Source organism: Carassius auratus, chromosome 3 (assembly GCF_003368295.1).
Source record: "Carassius auratus strain Wakin chromosome 3, ASM336829v1, whole genome shotgun sequence".
NCBI classification, from domain to species: domain Eukaryota; kingdom Metazoa; phylum Chordata; class Actinopteri; order Cypriniformes; family Cyprinidae; genus Carassius; species Carassius auratus.
In genome coordinates this window covers 29,876,076-29,893,103 of record NC_039245.1, presented here as the reverse complement: position 1 = coordinate 29,893,103, position 17,028 = coordinate 29,876,076, and the positions used below count along the sequence as shown (strand labels likewise).

Sequence of the window (17,028 nt, the reverse complement as noted above, 5' to 3'; positions counted from 1 at the left end):
ATGTTAACGTGCCATACAAATCAGAAAGAGGAGGGCTGAAATCGTCAGTACTTATTTACTGCCAAGTGTCAAGCTGTGATTGGCCAGAGCTAATAGTCATGCATGAATGACATGGCTTTAGAGTCTTCCTGGTAAAACCTTCACTGATGCTTTCATTTCTGACGATTAAACAAACTCAGATAGTCTGAGGGTAAGTACTTTTTTTACAATTTTTTGGAGGACTATTCCTTTAAATGTATTATTTCTACACAGAAATAAATGAAAACTTGGAGACACACATAGAAAAAAAATTGTCATTTTCTGTCTCAGTATATTCTCATTTAGCTAACAGGCCTGAATTCTTTACCTTCGGCTTTGAAGGGCAAATTTTGGATACAGGGCAATAAGACAAAGAACATAGTGTGCCTTTGTTTCATTTCATGTTCTTTTGTCTTTCTTTTTTTTCTGAAATCTGTAACTGTAGTGGTCTAAAATTTAGGGTTATTAAAGAGATATCGATAATTTAGTGCACTATGAGTTAAATAAATCTCATTAATTATTTGTTTTCCCTTTGCTTGGCACAGAGTGTGTTTCGTATGATATTGGACTTTCACCAAGAGGTCCACACCCAAAAGTTGAATCTGAGTAAGCAGATCTAGCATCAAATCTTTTGTCAGTTCAACTTTACAGAATCAACGGTAGTTTCCTGTCACACGGACATACTGAGAGATACAAGGTAGCACTTCCCTCAAATATTATTGTTCTTCATCTTTTCTCTTTTCATTTTTCTTTTTTTTTTTTTGTTTGAAAACATAACTGTTGGTTAATGTAATTTTTTAGGGTTAAATTTAGGGTTGTGTTAACTATGGTATGTCTGTAATAAAATACAGCTAAAAAGTTATGTTTGATAATAAAAATGTGTTGATGCAAAGAGCTGATGTGCGCTGTTTGAAATGAGTCTCGCCCCACCTGAAATTTAGACGAGAGTGAGGGGAGGAGTGAAATAAAACGGACAGATCTGAGCTCTTGAAGTGGAACAGATACCTACAGTATGAGAACAAAAGGCGGATATCATGTTATTTACACTCAAGCGCTGTGTTGCTGAGAAACATGACATAATTTCAGCTCTGCTGCTTTTAGGATTAAATGCCCTAAAGTGGGACATTTTTTGCATTTCAGATTTTGTGAAATATTGCAGTGTGTAGCCAAAACATTAAATCACACCCAATACCCAATATTTCTTGACTGTTCTTTAGTTCATTTTAGTTAACAACAAACACATACAACAGCATCAGGCATAGCCTAGGCCTTTTTGAAGGCAAAATATAAAATCTTGCGATAAATAAAATAAAATAATTGTGATTATCAGTTTACCTATACTGTATATGCAGCATGACTAAAACTAGACTATAATTCCTAGACTTTTAGTCATCTAAAACTTGACTAAACATAAAAACAGTAAATATTATAAAAACATTAAAAGGACATTTGAAACAGGACTAAATAAAAAAAAAACTGCTGATAAAATTAACACTACCCTGAAACCATCCACCTCCCCAGTTCCACTTCTAGATCTGATTTATGTATGACTATCCATGCAGAAACATATCTCATATGTGACCCTGGAGCACAAAACCAGTCTTAATTCGCTTGGGTATATTTGCAGCTATAGCCAAAAATACATATGGGTCAAAAGTATAGATTTTTTATTTTATGCCAAAAATCATTACGATATTAAAAAAATATAATGTTCCATTGACATAATTAGTAAATTTCCTACTGTAAATATATTAAAACTTAATTTTTGATTAGTAATATGCATTGCTAAGAATTTCATTTGGACAACTTTAAACTTTATTTTTTTTAGTATTTATTTATTATATTTTTGTGTGTCTACAAAAGCTAACTGTAAATGCATTATTCAAGTATAAATCAACGGAGAAAGCAGTGTAAGAATTAGATTTCATGCTTACTGTGGCACCTGTTGGCTGAGGTTGGTACTGCATGCTAATGTTAGTTAATGTTTTGCTGCTTTTTCAACTTGCGGCTTCCATAGAATACAATTGCATACTTAGGCTGATGTTTTTCTGTCAATATTCTGTCAATTTGTTTTTGAACAAGCATAATGCACAATTCGTCAGCTAGCACTCATGGCCAGTGGCCAGTACTTTGAATTTTGTGAATGGGTCACTGAAACAATGTTAATAGGTAGGCTAGTCCAAGTGTCTTTAAGCTTGTTCAGTGCAATGCATATGAATGCACTGGATGCTATGTGGCACCTGAGTGTCTATTGATATGTAATTATTGTGTTTACTTGTGTCTGTTGTTGTTGTAGACTAACTTTGTTATGTTGTTCAAACCATGTCATTATTTTTGTCATGTATTTTGGCCATATGATTATACAATATCACATTGACAGTCTGAGTAGAACAAATACAGACACACAGAATGATCCTAAACATAAAAAAATCATTAAAAAACATAAAAAGTAATTTTGGACTGTAATGACACTCCTCAAAGGCTGCTTAACCAATCAAATTTGAGGAGTGGAACCAACAGTTGTACTGTACTGTATCTAAAATGCATGTTTTCTCTTTCTTTCTTTCTTTCTTTCTTTCTTTCTTTCTCTCTCGCTCTATCTTTAGGCCGTATTAAATTCCTCCATCCCGCAATGGCTAGCCATGGTATAAAATCTCTCTTCCATCAAAAACTGTTGTGGTTGATTCAGAAAAAAAGACTCCTCTTCTTTGATTCTTTAATAGGTATGAAGAGAAAACGTGATGAGGATCAATCAGATTCAAGTAACAGGTTTCACAGTTCACAGCTACAACTGACAACAGGCAAGTAATTCATGAATTTGTCCATTTCTAACTGTTCCATTAAATTGTGTAAAAAAAAAAATTATTTAATTTCAGAAAATTAGGATGTAACAAAGTTCATAGCTATGGGAAAAAGGAGTAAGGGAATATTTAAACAAAACTTTAATAATCAAATAAACAAACACAAAATTAAGTTTGAAAAAACAACAACATAAATAGTCCAGGCCTGGTCCTCTCTCATCCTGACGCTGTAGTCATTCCTCCTTTTATCCTTCCGGAGCTCCTCCGTGGGACTCGAGACCGGTGAGTTGTGCAGATGTCGCTCATTATCATTCACTCCACCAGCCTCGCTCCGTTCTTATGGCTCTTGATCCCGCCCCTCTCGTCACACAGGCTTTCTTTCAATATACTGAGCCCTTTAAAAAAATGACAAAATCACCAATGGATCATCTACTATAATAAAGCATGTTTTGAATGAAAGCATGTTTCTTGTAAGAAATGAAATTTTGATGATGGCATAGAATTATTTTCTATTTGCATTCAACACAGAAAGTATGGAGAAGACGAAGAACATCATGTCTGAAGTTGTTAAAAAAATTCAACCCTTGAAAACAACAAGTGAAACTACAGAATTCTATCATTACATTGAGTAAGTGCTAAAATAATAAGGATTTTTTTCACACTAGAGAAATGATATCCAGTATTTAATTATATCCAATGTATTATGTGCAGAAATATTATTTCAAACATGGATAAAAGCAAGGAAAAGAAGAAAACCATTGGAATTTTGGGATACACAGGAGAAGGAAAAACCACACTTTTAAATGCACTCCTGGGAAAAAGATATCTACTGCCATCTGGCTGTATTGGTGTCTGTACAGCTGTTGTTACTCAGGTGGAAGCTAATCTGACCGACCACAACTACACGGCGGAGATTGAAGTCATCTCTAAAGAGGTTCCCCATCAGTATTCAGATTCTTTCTTTCTTTCTTTCTTTCTTTCTTTCTTTCTTTCTTTCTTTCTCTCTCTCCTAATGAAGCTTAAATAATACTATTGACCAATTAGAATTTTTTTTTTTCCTGTTAACTTCAACAGGAGTGGGAAACTCAGCTCAAAGATCTTCTCAGTATTAAAAAATCTCAAAGTAAAGACAAGAATAAAGATCTGACTGATGATGCTATAGAAAAGATCACTGCCCTGTATGGAACGGATGCAAAAGATAAAACATTTGAGGAGCTTAAGAAAATTGACATACCTGTATTTGCTAATAATAAAAAAGATGTGTCCTGCATTGAGGTAATGTAAGCTTAAAACAAGATTAAAACATGATCAGTAACCATGGCATGCTCTGAATTTGTTTTATTTGGTGCAGTGCTTGAAGTGGAAACAAAAGCAGTACCGGTACTCCCCCCTGACTGTACATGCTACTATACAAATCTATTCTGATTAACTAAAACACTGACCAGCACATAATCTAAAACATCTTCAGCCGGCATTCACTATAAAACACCCAGACACTTACACTTTGACTCAGTAATGGCAACTTGTCAGAAATTCCAGTACACTAAAGACAAAAATGTTGAACTGCCTACCACTTCAAGCACTGATTTGGTGAAGACATCACTAAATCAGTTATACAAACTTATACAAACTACAAACTTATTTGACAGGTCTCTGAATTTGCCAGTGAATTAAAGCGTTACGTACAACACAACACATCAAGTACTGGTCACTGGTACTGGCCGCTGGTGAAGAGTGTGAAAATCAAGATTCCAGACTGTCGTGAACTTCTGGAACACATTGTGCTTGTTGATCTTCCAGGGAGTGGAGACTGCAACAAGACTAGAGCCGCCATGTGGAAATCTGTAAATACAACAATTACTTAAAAATAATCTACATTATTGAAAGTGGAATATTTGTGTGACTAAATCCTTTACACAACATTGTATTGTCAGTTATATATTTATTTTTGTATATATACAAAAATAAATATATAACTGACAATACAATGTGTATAAAGGAATTAATCACACAAAATATTCCACAATATATATATATATTAGGGGTGTAACGATACGCGTATTCGTATTGAACCGTTCGGTACGACGCTTTCGGTTCGGTACGCGGTACGCATTATGTATACCGAACGGTTCGTTGGAGTTATTAATTATATTTGAAAAAAAAAAAAAAGAGAGAGAAAGAAATATAATGATATGCGTTCAACAAGGTAGCCCAATAACCCAAACAACGTAACAGGCAACGCCCCTGACACTCCCGAAGAAGAAAAAAACACCATCTTATATGTTTATGTTAGGCTACTCAGCAGGCGCTCGGTCACTCAGCACGCGCTGAAGGCTCGTTGCAAAATAGCCAATGCGTTTAACAGACTAGAAATGAGAAGATCCTCCAATAACCAACAGGTCTGGTGTTTGGGTGCACTTTGGATTCCCTTTAAGCTATAATGGTGATGGCAAGAGAGTGGTGGATAAATAAACAACGGTATGTCGCATCTGCAACATGACAGGGTACACCAGCGGGATTACAAAAAAAAAAAAAAAAAAACCAGCGGGAATATCTGGGATATATGCGTCAGTACTATCTGGGAAAAGACGAAAAAAAGGAGAAACATGCACGCAGCAAACTATCCCTGCAGCATTTAGACACTATAGCTTACAGGGAATCCAACCCAAACACCAGACCTGTTGGTTATTTTAGGATCTTATATTTCTGGTCTGTTAAATGCATTAGACATTTTGCAACGAGCCTTCAGCGTGTGCTGAGTGAGCGAGCGCCTTAGGGGCCGTTCACATATCGTGCCTAAAAACGCATGGAAAACGCTAAGCGCGTCTTTCTCCTGAGGCGTCTGTCTTTGCTAAGCAACAATGACGTGCTCTCTCCATGAGACGCGGAAATTTCAGCGAAGGATAAATGGATTTGCAGCTCTAAAAATCGCTTGCAGTAGCTCTGCTACTGAATTTATTTCAAAATTGCAATCCATATACAACTATGATCAGCTGTTCCTTCATCTTGGCTGAGCTCTCAACGTTGTTACGGGAAAGGATGAAGCTGATTGGTTGGTTCTTGTCACATGACCCGCGGTGCGCTTGCGGCATTCTGAAAAGTTGAGATGTTTTTACATTTTGCTGTATCTAAAACGTATCGAACCGAACCGAACCGAACCGTGACATCAGTGTATCGTATCGAACCGAACCGTGAATTTTGTGAACCGTTACACCCCTAATATATATATATATATATATATACATATAGTCTGTTATTTACTTAGATTTATTACCAATTAAATTCTACAGAAACTTAGAGACTGCTGCTCAGTGTGGATTTTAAGCAATATCAATCGTGCTATTAACAACAAAGATGCCTGGGAGATGTTAAATCACTGTTATCAAGACATGGTGCAAGCAGGGGAATGTAGAGATATTAACTTCATCTGCACCAAGAGCGATGAGATGGATCCAGGAGAATATAATAGGTTGGATTTTAAAAGATTTGGCTCCTCCTTTTGCAACATAAACATTTTATTAAATTAGTATAATTAGTTAATTTTTTTTTTTTTTTTTTTTTTTATGAAACACTGTTCTCATTTTAACATTTATGTATTTTCAGTACTTTGGAGAAACAAATACCAGAAGACAAGGTTTGAAAAAACAATTCTACTATATTAAATATTTCTATGAGAACAAACAAAGCTGAAATAATCTCTGAATTTATTTATTTGTATATGTAGTTTATTAGGTTGATTATTACATAGTTCAGTTAAGTGTCCACTAAGATCTAAGTTTGTCCCCATGGCGGATTTTAACTAGTTTGTTCACAGACTGCTATTAGTTACTTAACTGAGTTACTGTTCTGTCTGTATGCACATTCTGTCATCTTGCCCTACGCTGCTATGGTAATGTTTATGGGATAAGACATCTCTTCTTTGATCATGACCCAGCTATTTAAATTATTATATTATTAAACATTATATTACAATGACTCTTAAATATTTTTCTTTGCTGGTATAGATATAGGCTTTTGAAAAATGCTTAACATTATAACAAAGTAAGCAAGTATAATTGAAATTTACCACCTCCAGTTTACAAAACTTGAATAAATATGGCTCACACGATCATCTACAACAGGGGTGGGGAACGTTGATCTTGGAGAGCCTGTGTCCCTGCAGAGTTTAGCTCCAACAAAAAAAACCTACCTGTATCCTGAAGACCTTGATTAGCTTGTTCAGGTGTGTTTGATCAGGGTTGGAGCTAAACTCTGCAGGGACACAAGCCCTCAGGATCAACGTTTCCCACCCCTGATCTACAACTTACCAGGACCTTTTATATCATTGCACTATAATGCTCTACTCATTTCCAGCATGCTCTTGAATTCAGTCAGTTATTGATTCTTCTTCAGAACCAGATGACAAACTGCATACTTCACAGAAACAAACGTGCTAAGGAAACATTGGAAAAAAGCTTCGAAAATTCTGAATTCAAGGTATTCCATTTTTCCATGACCATTATGTTTTCATTTCTCTTTATATATATATATATATATATATATACACACACACACACACACACACACTAATGCTATTATTTTTATTATTTATTGTAGAATGAAAACATACATCTACAAGTTTTTACTGTAAGCTCAAAGGCATTTTTCAACCATAATTTAGGAGTGAGACGTGATGACACTGGTAAAGTATCAACTCAAAAAAAGTGTTTTGCTTGTATTTTCAACTACATAAAATACAAGTTACATTCAAATTAGCATCCTTGTTTAAAATTCTGGAAATGGTCTACAGAAATCCCAAAACTCCAGGATGTTCTGAAGAAGATAAACAAGAGCATCAACCAAGAATTGAGCAGAAATTATATCAAAGAAGCAAGCGGAGTTCTGTCTTTGATCCAAAGTTTCCAGTCGGATAGAAGAAAAAGAATGGTATGAGTCAGGGTTATTGACATTCTACATGGAGCTGTCATAAAGATCTCAATAGTCATCATTCAGTGATAATTACTGGCAGAAATTAAACTTTTGTGTTCATGTGTTTTAGGCTGAAGCAGATATAAAGAAGGAGTTGCAGCTGAATTTAGAGAAGGCCCTGGAGAAGCTGGAATATCAGTTTGACATGCTTCGTTGTTTCCTGGACAAAGGTCTCTCAGATGGAGTGGACAAATCTGAGAAATCATGTCTTGATGATGCAAAAGAGATAATTTCACCTGTAAGTGTGTATCGGTTGTTCTAAAAATGTAGCTGATTTTATTCACCATTTTCTGGTCTAATGGCAGTCATCATCATATATTAAGGATTTGCCTCAAGGTCAAGGGGGATTTCGTAAAATCCTTCAAGATTTGTGCAGAAATGGAGGATCCCACACATCAAAAGCATGGAAAAGAAATTTAGATTTAAATAAGTGCTTGGCCAAACACATGTATGAAAACATGAATCCGAGATTCAACTTAATTTTTCCGTAAGTTCTGCACTGTCATTCAGAATCCATGTTCACTGAAATTGACTGTTACAGGAATGGTTTTGATTTCTTTATAAGGAACGGTTTTATTTAAATGTCATTATTTACTTACCCTCTTTTTTTATTTTTTATTTTTATTTTTGGGGTGACCGATCTTATTTCCAAATATAGGAAACACATTACTGATTGCCACAAATTATATTTTATTGTGATTTCATTAGTTTAGTTTCAGTAACTGATTAAATTGATTTATTTCAAGAAATACACATTACTAAATGGCCTGAACTGTGGTACAGGATTGGGCATAATTCATGTACACATGCATACTGTAGCAGTGAAATTATACAGCATGTTTTCTGAAAATAGAGCCCAAATGAAGTAAATCCAAAGAAAAGAAAAAAAAATGGTTGCGAGAATAGAACTCTGTGGCACTCCATGGGAAAGTTTAGCTGGCAACTAAGAAAATTACCTAATCTGAAAGAAAAACGAATATTTGTTAAATATGATTTGAACCAGCTAAGAACAGTTTCCAGGATGCCCACAAAATATTCTAGTCAAGATAAAAAAGAGTTTTATGATCCACTGTCACCAGTGTCAGTCGCCAACAAAGTATCATTAAGGACTCGCAATAAAGCAGACTCTGTGCTATACAGAGGCTTAAAACCAGACTGGAAAACAGAAGATTTGAGAGAGGTCGAAAATTATAAAAATTACTAGCATCAAAAGAAGGTTTCTTAAGAAGAGGTGTCACAGTAGCTTCTTTGAGGCTATTAGGTATAGTGCCTGAAACTAAATATTTGTTCAGAAAGCACACCAAACTAGGTCCAACTGAGTCAAAAATTTGTTTAAATTGGAGGGAGAACATCATGAGAACAGAAAAAACACTTCAAATGTTCATTAATTAATTCATTCAATGAGTGTTGAATGGGTAAATGAATCCACAATGAGGAAGAAATCAAATTAATAAATTAAAAAAATTCTGTTAGCCTGTAATTTTAAAAAACTGCACAAGTGAATCAGACCTACCGGGTCCTCTCTCTCAATGTGCAAATGTAAATACTCTTCAAAAATGTAAAGTCACCTATAAGAGATAAAAACCAAGTTATTTACTGATGCATTAAAATTACACAGCATAAATGCAAGTTGACAGAAGACAATAACTTTAGTTTGACAGGTAAGCTACACACATACATCCTAAGTGTATAAAATATTAAACCAATATACCAAACAGTAACAGTAAACCAGAAAGTCAAGATGTATGAATCTAGCCACAAAGTCAAGAACATTATCAGAATTAACTCCATAAAAGGAGTTAAAATCTGTTTGGCGTGTTGGTTGAGGTTTGGTGAACAACACAAAATTTTACCTGATTGCACTGTATTTTTTAACTTTAATTTTTATTTAATAAATTCAAAGTTTGAAATCAAACTGCTTTGCCCCATTGCAGGGTAGATTTATGTTCAATGAAAATGACCCCATATTAACAAAACATCATAGTTGTTTGTTTGTCTACTTAGATATGTTATGTAAAATACAAATACATGGAATGTGCAAACATTTAGATAATTGTAATAAAAAAAAGAGTTTAAAATACGTCTTAAAACATTAATTTAAGGCCCTGCCATTGTATTGAACAAACTGAATTTGGTGTGAAATTTTTAGCATTTTGTAGCATTTTCTCTTTTTCTCTCAATTTATTAATCCTGTTTTCTCTTGGCTCTAGTGTCAATACCAAAACAGGCATATCAGTGCAAGAACTGATTGATAAATTCAGTATCATTCAGCCGGACACTGCTAACCCCCCATCTCTCATCTTACAGTACATTAACAAGTTCATCAAATCACAGGTGAGTTCAGGTTGCCAGTCCTTTTTCTATTATGGATGGATTAATAAAACTTTTCACATGACGTCACGCAACTTCCATTCTGACTCGAAGCTGGGTATTCTTACTTCCGCCGCATAGTAAACTACTACTAGTACTCGCTACCAGCATGGAGTTCACCCAGACACTTAAACATCTGCTACAAATACGATTAGAGGATAACTGTAGCTGTCTACTCTGGTCCTCATTCAATACGAGGCGTCTGCTTAAAGTCGAGGGAGGAGTTTAAAACTGAGCAGTTATACTTTCTGATTCCCGCAAATCACAAACTGTATTTGCTGTCTTTAATGCAGATGAAGTTTATTACATATATTTGTCAAATAAACAAGGTTTTTCGATATTTACATGTGGTAACAGAAAGACTCAATAAAAATTCAATAATTTATGTACTGTTCAAGACAGCGCCTGTATGTAAAAGAATAAAGTTAAACAAAACAAGCTTGTACTATTTCAATTTCAATAAAATGGGGTCTAATGTATACATTTCCACTTTATTTTGATAAACATGACACAATATTCCAGTCCTTCGGATGAGACGTAAAACAGAGATCCTGACTCTCTGTGGTCACTAAAAATCCCATGGCACTTCTCGTAAAGAGTAGGGTGTAACCCCGGTGTCCAGGTTTGTGGTGAGCGCACTGGTGCCGTTGTATTGTGGCTGCCGTCGCATCATCCAAGTGGATACTGCACACTGTTGGTGGTTGAGGAGAGACCCACCCACATGATTGTAAAGCACTTTGGGTGTACAGCAATGCACAAAGCGACAAATAAATGCATCATTCATTCAGTATAATTCATAAATAAATAATAAATATATTAGGCTTACATAATATCTTACTGTTAAAAACAGATTTGTGTAAATAAATATCCTATAAAACACAGGTCAGCTGTTTTTTAAACGTACAGTATGGGATTTTTGGCCAACAGGGGTCACTCAATCAAAATAATAACATAAGACGTACTTTGATGATGTAGGGAAAGAGCGTAGGCTCATGGGAGTTGTTGTTCATTGGAACACGTGCTCTGTCGCTCCCCACATTCCTCACTCATTCTAACTTAGTATTTTGACAATAATGTATTTTCGAACGGAGAGATATATGAATTATATGGAGGGTTTATTGGGTCAGATTATAAACTAAAAGTCTAAAACTAAAAGTCTTAAACCAAAACTAAAAATCTAAATTTGAAACTTAAAGTCCAAGTCGATAATTAATTTGGTATTTAGGATTGGGCATTAGGTATTTAGGATAGGGCATTTTTTTATTTAGGATTGGGCATTTTCTATTTAGGGTTGGGCATTTGGTCATTTAGCCATTTAGGATTTAGGATTGGGCATTTGGTGATTTAGGGTTGGGAATTTGTTATTTAGGAATGGGCATTTTATAATTTAGCCATTTAGGATTGATGATTGGGGATTTGGGGATTTAGGATTGGGCATTTGAAGATTGAGGATTGGGCATTTGAGGATTGAGGATTGAGGAGTGTATGCAAATTAGGAGGCGTGGCCCAAATACTGGAGGCTGGGTTTGAAATGGCTGGTGGGCAGAGGCACATAATGAACAACAGAGGGAGCTCCCAGTGTTAAGGAGCACACTGTAATGAAACCAAATGGAGCGAGTGAGTGGCTTGAGTGAGGACTGTGTGATAACTTCAACTTAATGACAGCTTTGTAACATTTGTGGCCTCAAACACAAAGTCACCATTGAAAGGAGTGTTATCGGTCTGATGAAGAGAAAGCAGCAGACAGTACAGCAGGCAAGGTGCTAACATTAACTACTAGTTATATAAGCTGATATTGCTAACATGCTTTAGTAGGGTATTATTATATTGGCACATGCTGTTTGGTTTTTTTAAACTGCGGTTTACCATCTAGCTAGTAGTAATATATGTTAAAGAAACACGGTCGCCTTTCGTTAATAATTATAATTACGTTTATACTATGATATCGAACAAGATAGTGAACTGCATTTGAAGCTACTTTATCCAGCTAGATATAGAACAAATGTAGATTTACATGAGAGCAAAATTAATTAATTAATTTTGATGCTTCAAAAAATTCTAGCTGACCCTCTGATGTCACATGGACTACTATGAAGATGTTTTTATTACCTTTCTGGAGATGGACAGTATACCGTACATACACTTTCAATGGAGGGACAGAAAGTTCTCGGACTACATCTAAAATATCTTAAACAGTGTTCTGAAGATGAACAGCCGAAACCCATGTCTTGCATACGTCTTTGTGTAGTGGTTCTTGAAGCACTGACTCCAGCTGCAGTCCAATCTTTGTGAATCTCCCCCACATTTTTGAATGGGTTTTGTTTCACAATCCTCTCCAGGGTGCGGTTATCCCTATTGCTTGTACACTTTTTTTCTACCACATCTTTTCCTTCCCTTCACCTCTCTATTAATGTGCTTGGACAGAGAGCTCTATGAACAGCCAGTCTCTTTTGCAGTGACCTTTTGTGTCTCGCCCTCCTTGTGCAAGGTGTCAGTGGTCATCTTTTGGACAACTGTCAAGTCAACAGTCTTCCCCATGATTGTGTAGCCTACAGAACTAGACTGAGTGACCATTTAAAGGCCTTTGTAGGTGTTTTGAGTTAATTAGCTGATTAGAGTGTGGCACCAGTTGTCTTCAAGTTTTTCACAATATTCTAATTTTCTGAGATACTGAATTTGTTATAATGATCAAAATTAAAAGAAATAAACATTTGAAATAATTCAGTCTGTGTTTAATGAATGAATATAATATTTCACTTTTTGAATGGAATTAGTGAAATAAATCAACTTTTTGATGAAATTCTAATTATATGACTGTATAATAAGATCGATCATATCAATCAATAATAATTCATAAAAGAAAAAGAGGGTAAACATGTAAAGTCAAATTAAACGGGGGAATTAAAGTAATTGTAGAGGTCAATAGATCTGTAACACTATGGCTTAACGGCAGTCCTTCTTGCATTTTTTCAATATAAAGCCATTTATGGGTGAAACTTATGAGAATATTTAATATGAAAAAAAATATGACTTGTGACATGTTTCCCATAGTAAAAAAAAATAAAATAAAAATTGGAATGACATAAACCGAAATAACAAGTGAAATAGTTTTCAAATATATATTTTGTGGATAGTTGTCATCTTGCAAATCTAAATGTTATCTCCCTGTTAAAATAAAACCTCTCCAATTCAAAATTTTCTAGTGACTGGTCACATATGAATTTTTCAATTGGCTAATTGAATTTATAAAATTCAATTCACACAAATTCAGTTAGGCCAACTGAAAAATTTAGATGTGACCAGTCAAAAGAAATTGAGTTGGAGAGGTCTATTTATTTATTTATTTATTTTTCATTTAAATTTTTTTAAAGATGTAGAAAATGCTCGCATAAGAACCCGGCTGTAAGTAAATTAAATGTATTGGTATTAAGGCATAATGCACACCTTTATATTTCAAGCTTTTCCCGCATTTTCCCGAGAAGTCTCCAGTGTAAAGGTATAACGGAAGTAGGCCTACAGATACACTGCTTCGTAGAAAAGCGGAAGTTAGCTGATGTCATTGTGAAAAAGTTCTATGCATATTTATTTTAAATACAGAATATGTTTTGAAAGCTGCATATATCTATCTAGCTAGTTTTTAGTTGTGTAATAAAGCAACCATACTAAAATTGTAAAAAGACAGCAAGCACACTTCTGAGAAAACTGAGGAGGTTGGAAGAAGGTAGCATCAAATACTGCTATACATAAAGTGTTGTTTAACTTAGTTATAATTCAGTTATAAGCTCGTAATAAAGACTCATCTATTTTATTTGCAAGATCACAGACCATGTGTTTAGTTAAAACATGCCTAAAAACATGTTAAATATACATTACAAATACTGTTTGAATATTATGGTCAGTATTTATTTTCAACCCACTGTATAGGAAGACAACCTGAAGGAATTACTCAAACATGAAGTTGTTAATAAAAAGAAGGAAATCTACACCTCAGTTGAAGCAACAATTCAGAATGCAATGGCTTCTTGCTATAAAGGTGAGGTGTTCAAAGCACATATTCACAAACCATGTGAATGTCAGCCTTTTGTGGAAACAGTTGAAACATTTGAATGAAAATCCACTAATCTACTACTTTTAAGACTGCTACTTTCATTTAATCCTGGTCAAATTCAAATTAAATCTTAAAAGTAAAACCATTAAAAAAGTTAACATTATTTTGTATAATGAACATTTTGTATAATAATCGTTTAAGTCCAAACACCATTTATAAATGGCCTAATCCCATAAATGTAATCTTTATATTTGAATTTGGATTTGAACAATACTGATGTCTATCCACACAAAATAAAATAAATAAATAAATGACATTACTCATTTTAGAAGCTGCAGAGAAAACCGGAGAGGGATCCACAAAGGAGAAGCAGAGAATTCTGAAGACGGGAATTGAGTCATTAAAACCTGACATCTTCAGGAATGCAAAGAAAGGAGTGCTTATAAAGACAAATGAATTGATGGTATTTAACTGATAATTGATAGTCTTTCCAAAGCAACAAAGCATGATGAAAATCTCACCAATGTTTCATGTTCTTTTTTTCCTGTAAAGGAGTATATAAAGAAAAGAATGGAATTTATGCTGAAGCAATCAATCCAGTACTCATTTGCAAAAGCAATCCAAAACACCATGTGGGGTAAGAGATCATCTAAACCTGTCCAATTAAAATATTTAAAAAAATTAAGATTTACATAAAAATCAATACATATTGTGGCAGATGAAAACATTTCACATCACGTGGCATTTAGTTGAAATTCATTGCAAAATGGCTCAGACAAATGTTAGTTCAGAGAAAAAGTCTAGAATCATTTGCAAATGCCACTTAGTCTGAGATATGTATGTATGTACAAATACTTTTTGGGGCCATTCTAAATAATCAAGTATAGCTGAAATATATGCAATTTATAATGTGTTTTTTAGATGTTTCTAAAGAGATTGAAGAACTGGAGAAGCTTTCAGCGCAACTCACTGACAACACTGGATAATTGACCTCTGAGACATGAGCATATTGATATTAACAAATGTTTAATTTATCTTAGATTCTTTTTTGTTGTTGTTCTTTCTTTGTCAACCATATATTGAACAAAGTTCATTTTACAAGGTGGTAGAGGGGCAGTGGAAAATATCAAAGTGGTCATATATAGTCTTAGATATTTTCTGTTTAGGGTCTATGATTTGCCTAATGAGTTATAATTTTAAATTGTTGATTTGATATGGTTTGATAATTGTTTGCATGTCTGAAGAAATTTTTGTGTTCCAATCAAAACAAAGGCTATTGTAGTCTGTTATTTCCTGTACCTTTAACCCTGTTTCCTATACTCATGTTTGTTAGTTGGATTTATACACTATATCTTGTTTAATTTCACCTAATTTATACACTACTGGGGTGTTACTTTAATTTGTTATTTTAGAAAGACTGCAGTAGATTATAATTGCATAAACCAAATTAGCTTTATCTATTTATCTATCTATCTATCTATCTATCTATCTATCTATCTATCTATCTATCTATCTATCTATCTATCTATCTATCTATCTATATATATATATATATATATATATATATATATATATATATATATATATATATATAAGCAAATAACATGTTTTCAATAATTATAAATGGTATATTTATGTAATGTCAATATATTTAGACAGATTTTTAGATCTATTAAACATTCGGTTTCAAATAAACTAAAAAAAAAAAAAAAAAAAAAAGATTTCAATTCTCCAATGTTTTTGTTTGTTTGTTTGATTGTTCACCAAAGTATTGGTAACAATGCATTAAATTGTCAAGCACAAGACAATCAAAATAAGATTTGAAATGGATTGTTAACAATTTTAACTATTTTGTAGAAGATACACGAACATGCAGTATTCAACAATATATGCTATATCCCTTTTGAATGCCTGGATATTTATTAAAAACTTGGCATGAATTAAAATGGAGGCAAGCCTCTATAACTTTAAACTTGGCTGAAGAATTGTGTGAATGCACATTAACTGAACGCTAACAGCAGTTATATGTAGCAATAGAAAACACTTTATAATGTCTTGTACTGCAGAACATCTAGGTTAGGTATCTAACCCTTGTTTACTGGTTAGAGGGAACGGAGACATTACTTCAGAAAGGGACTGATGAATGGGGTCCCTTACATTACAAAAACTATGAATTTATTCAGCATTGTCTTCTCTTCCGTGTCTGTTGTGAGAGAGTTCAAAACACTGCAGTGTAGTGATAACCAGTTCACGAACGAATCACTCAATGTAACCGTATCTTTTTGAACCACTTCACCAAATCGAACTGAATCGTTTTAAACGGTTCGCTTCTACAATAAGCATTAATCTATAATAGTTTATAATAATTTTGTGATAGTTATAAATAATAGTTTTTGCTATTTTTGGACCAAAATGTATTTTCGATGCATCAAAAAATTCTAACTGACCCTCTGATGTCACATGGACTACTTTGATGATGTTTTTCTTACCTTTCTGGACATGGACAGTATACCGTACACACAGCTTCAATGGAGGGACTGAGAGCACTCGGACTAAATCTAAAATATCTTAAACCGTGTTCCAAAGATAAACGGAGGTCTTACAGGTTTGGAACAATATGAGGGTAAGTTATTAATGAGATAATTTTTATATTTCGCTGAACTAACCCTTTAAGTTCTGACTTTAGTTCAATTTTTGTTTATGACTGTAACAGATAACTAGATTATCTGCAAATTCATTAAACCTATACAATATAATAATATGGCAATTATTCATTATGGTTGTATATTTGGTCTCCACATTTAAAATATTTAGAGTATAGTG

At 34.0% G+C, this 17,028-nt stretch overlaps 1 protein-coding gene across 1 annotated transcript; it reads left to right on the top strand.

Moving 5' to 3' along the window:
* Positions 1-111: 111 nt before the first annotated feature.
* LOC113054587 (nuclear GTPase SLIP-GC-like) lies at positions 112-15,576 on the top strand. Its single transcript, XM_026220239.1, has 20 exons — positions 112-190; positions 564-715; positions 2,625-2,663; positions 2,742-2,819; positions 3,348-3,447; positions 3,531-3,753; positions 3,894-4,094; positions 4,469-4,663; positions 6,110-6,288; positions 6,423-6,453; positions 7,212-7,295; positions 7,416-7,500; positions 7,609-7,745; positions 7,858-8,025; positions 8,111-8,274; positions 9,998-10,121; positions 14,082-14,190; positions 14,535-14,668; positions 14,758-14,842; positions 15,127-15,576. The coding sequence occupies exons 3-20, from the start codon at positions 2,651-2,653 to the stop codon at positions 15,189-15,191; spliced, it is 2,175 nt and encodes a 724-aa protein (XP_026076024.1). The 5' UTR covers positions 112-190; positions 564-715; positions 2,625-2,650; the 3' UTR covers positions 15,192-15,576.
* The last annotated feature ends 1,452 nt before the right edge of the window (positions 15,577-17,028 follow it).

Excerpts from the sequence above, each read along its gene's own strand:
- LOC113054587 (XM_026220239.1), top strand. Across the intron at positions 6,289-6,422 it reads GATCCAGGAGAATATAATAG|TACTTTGGAGAAACAAATAC; the intron begins GTTGGATTTTAA and ends ATGTATTTTCAG. Across the intron at positions 8,026-8,110 it reads CAAAAGAGATAATTTCACCT|GATTTGCCTCAAGGTCAAGG; the intron begins GTAAGTGTGTAT and ends TCATATATTAAG.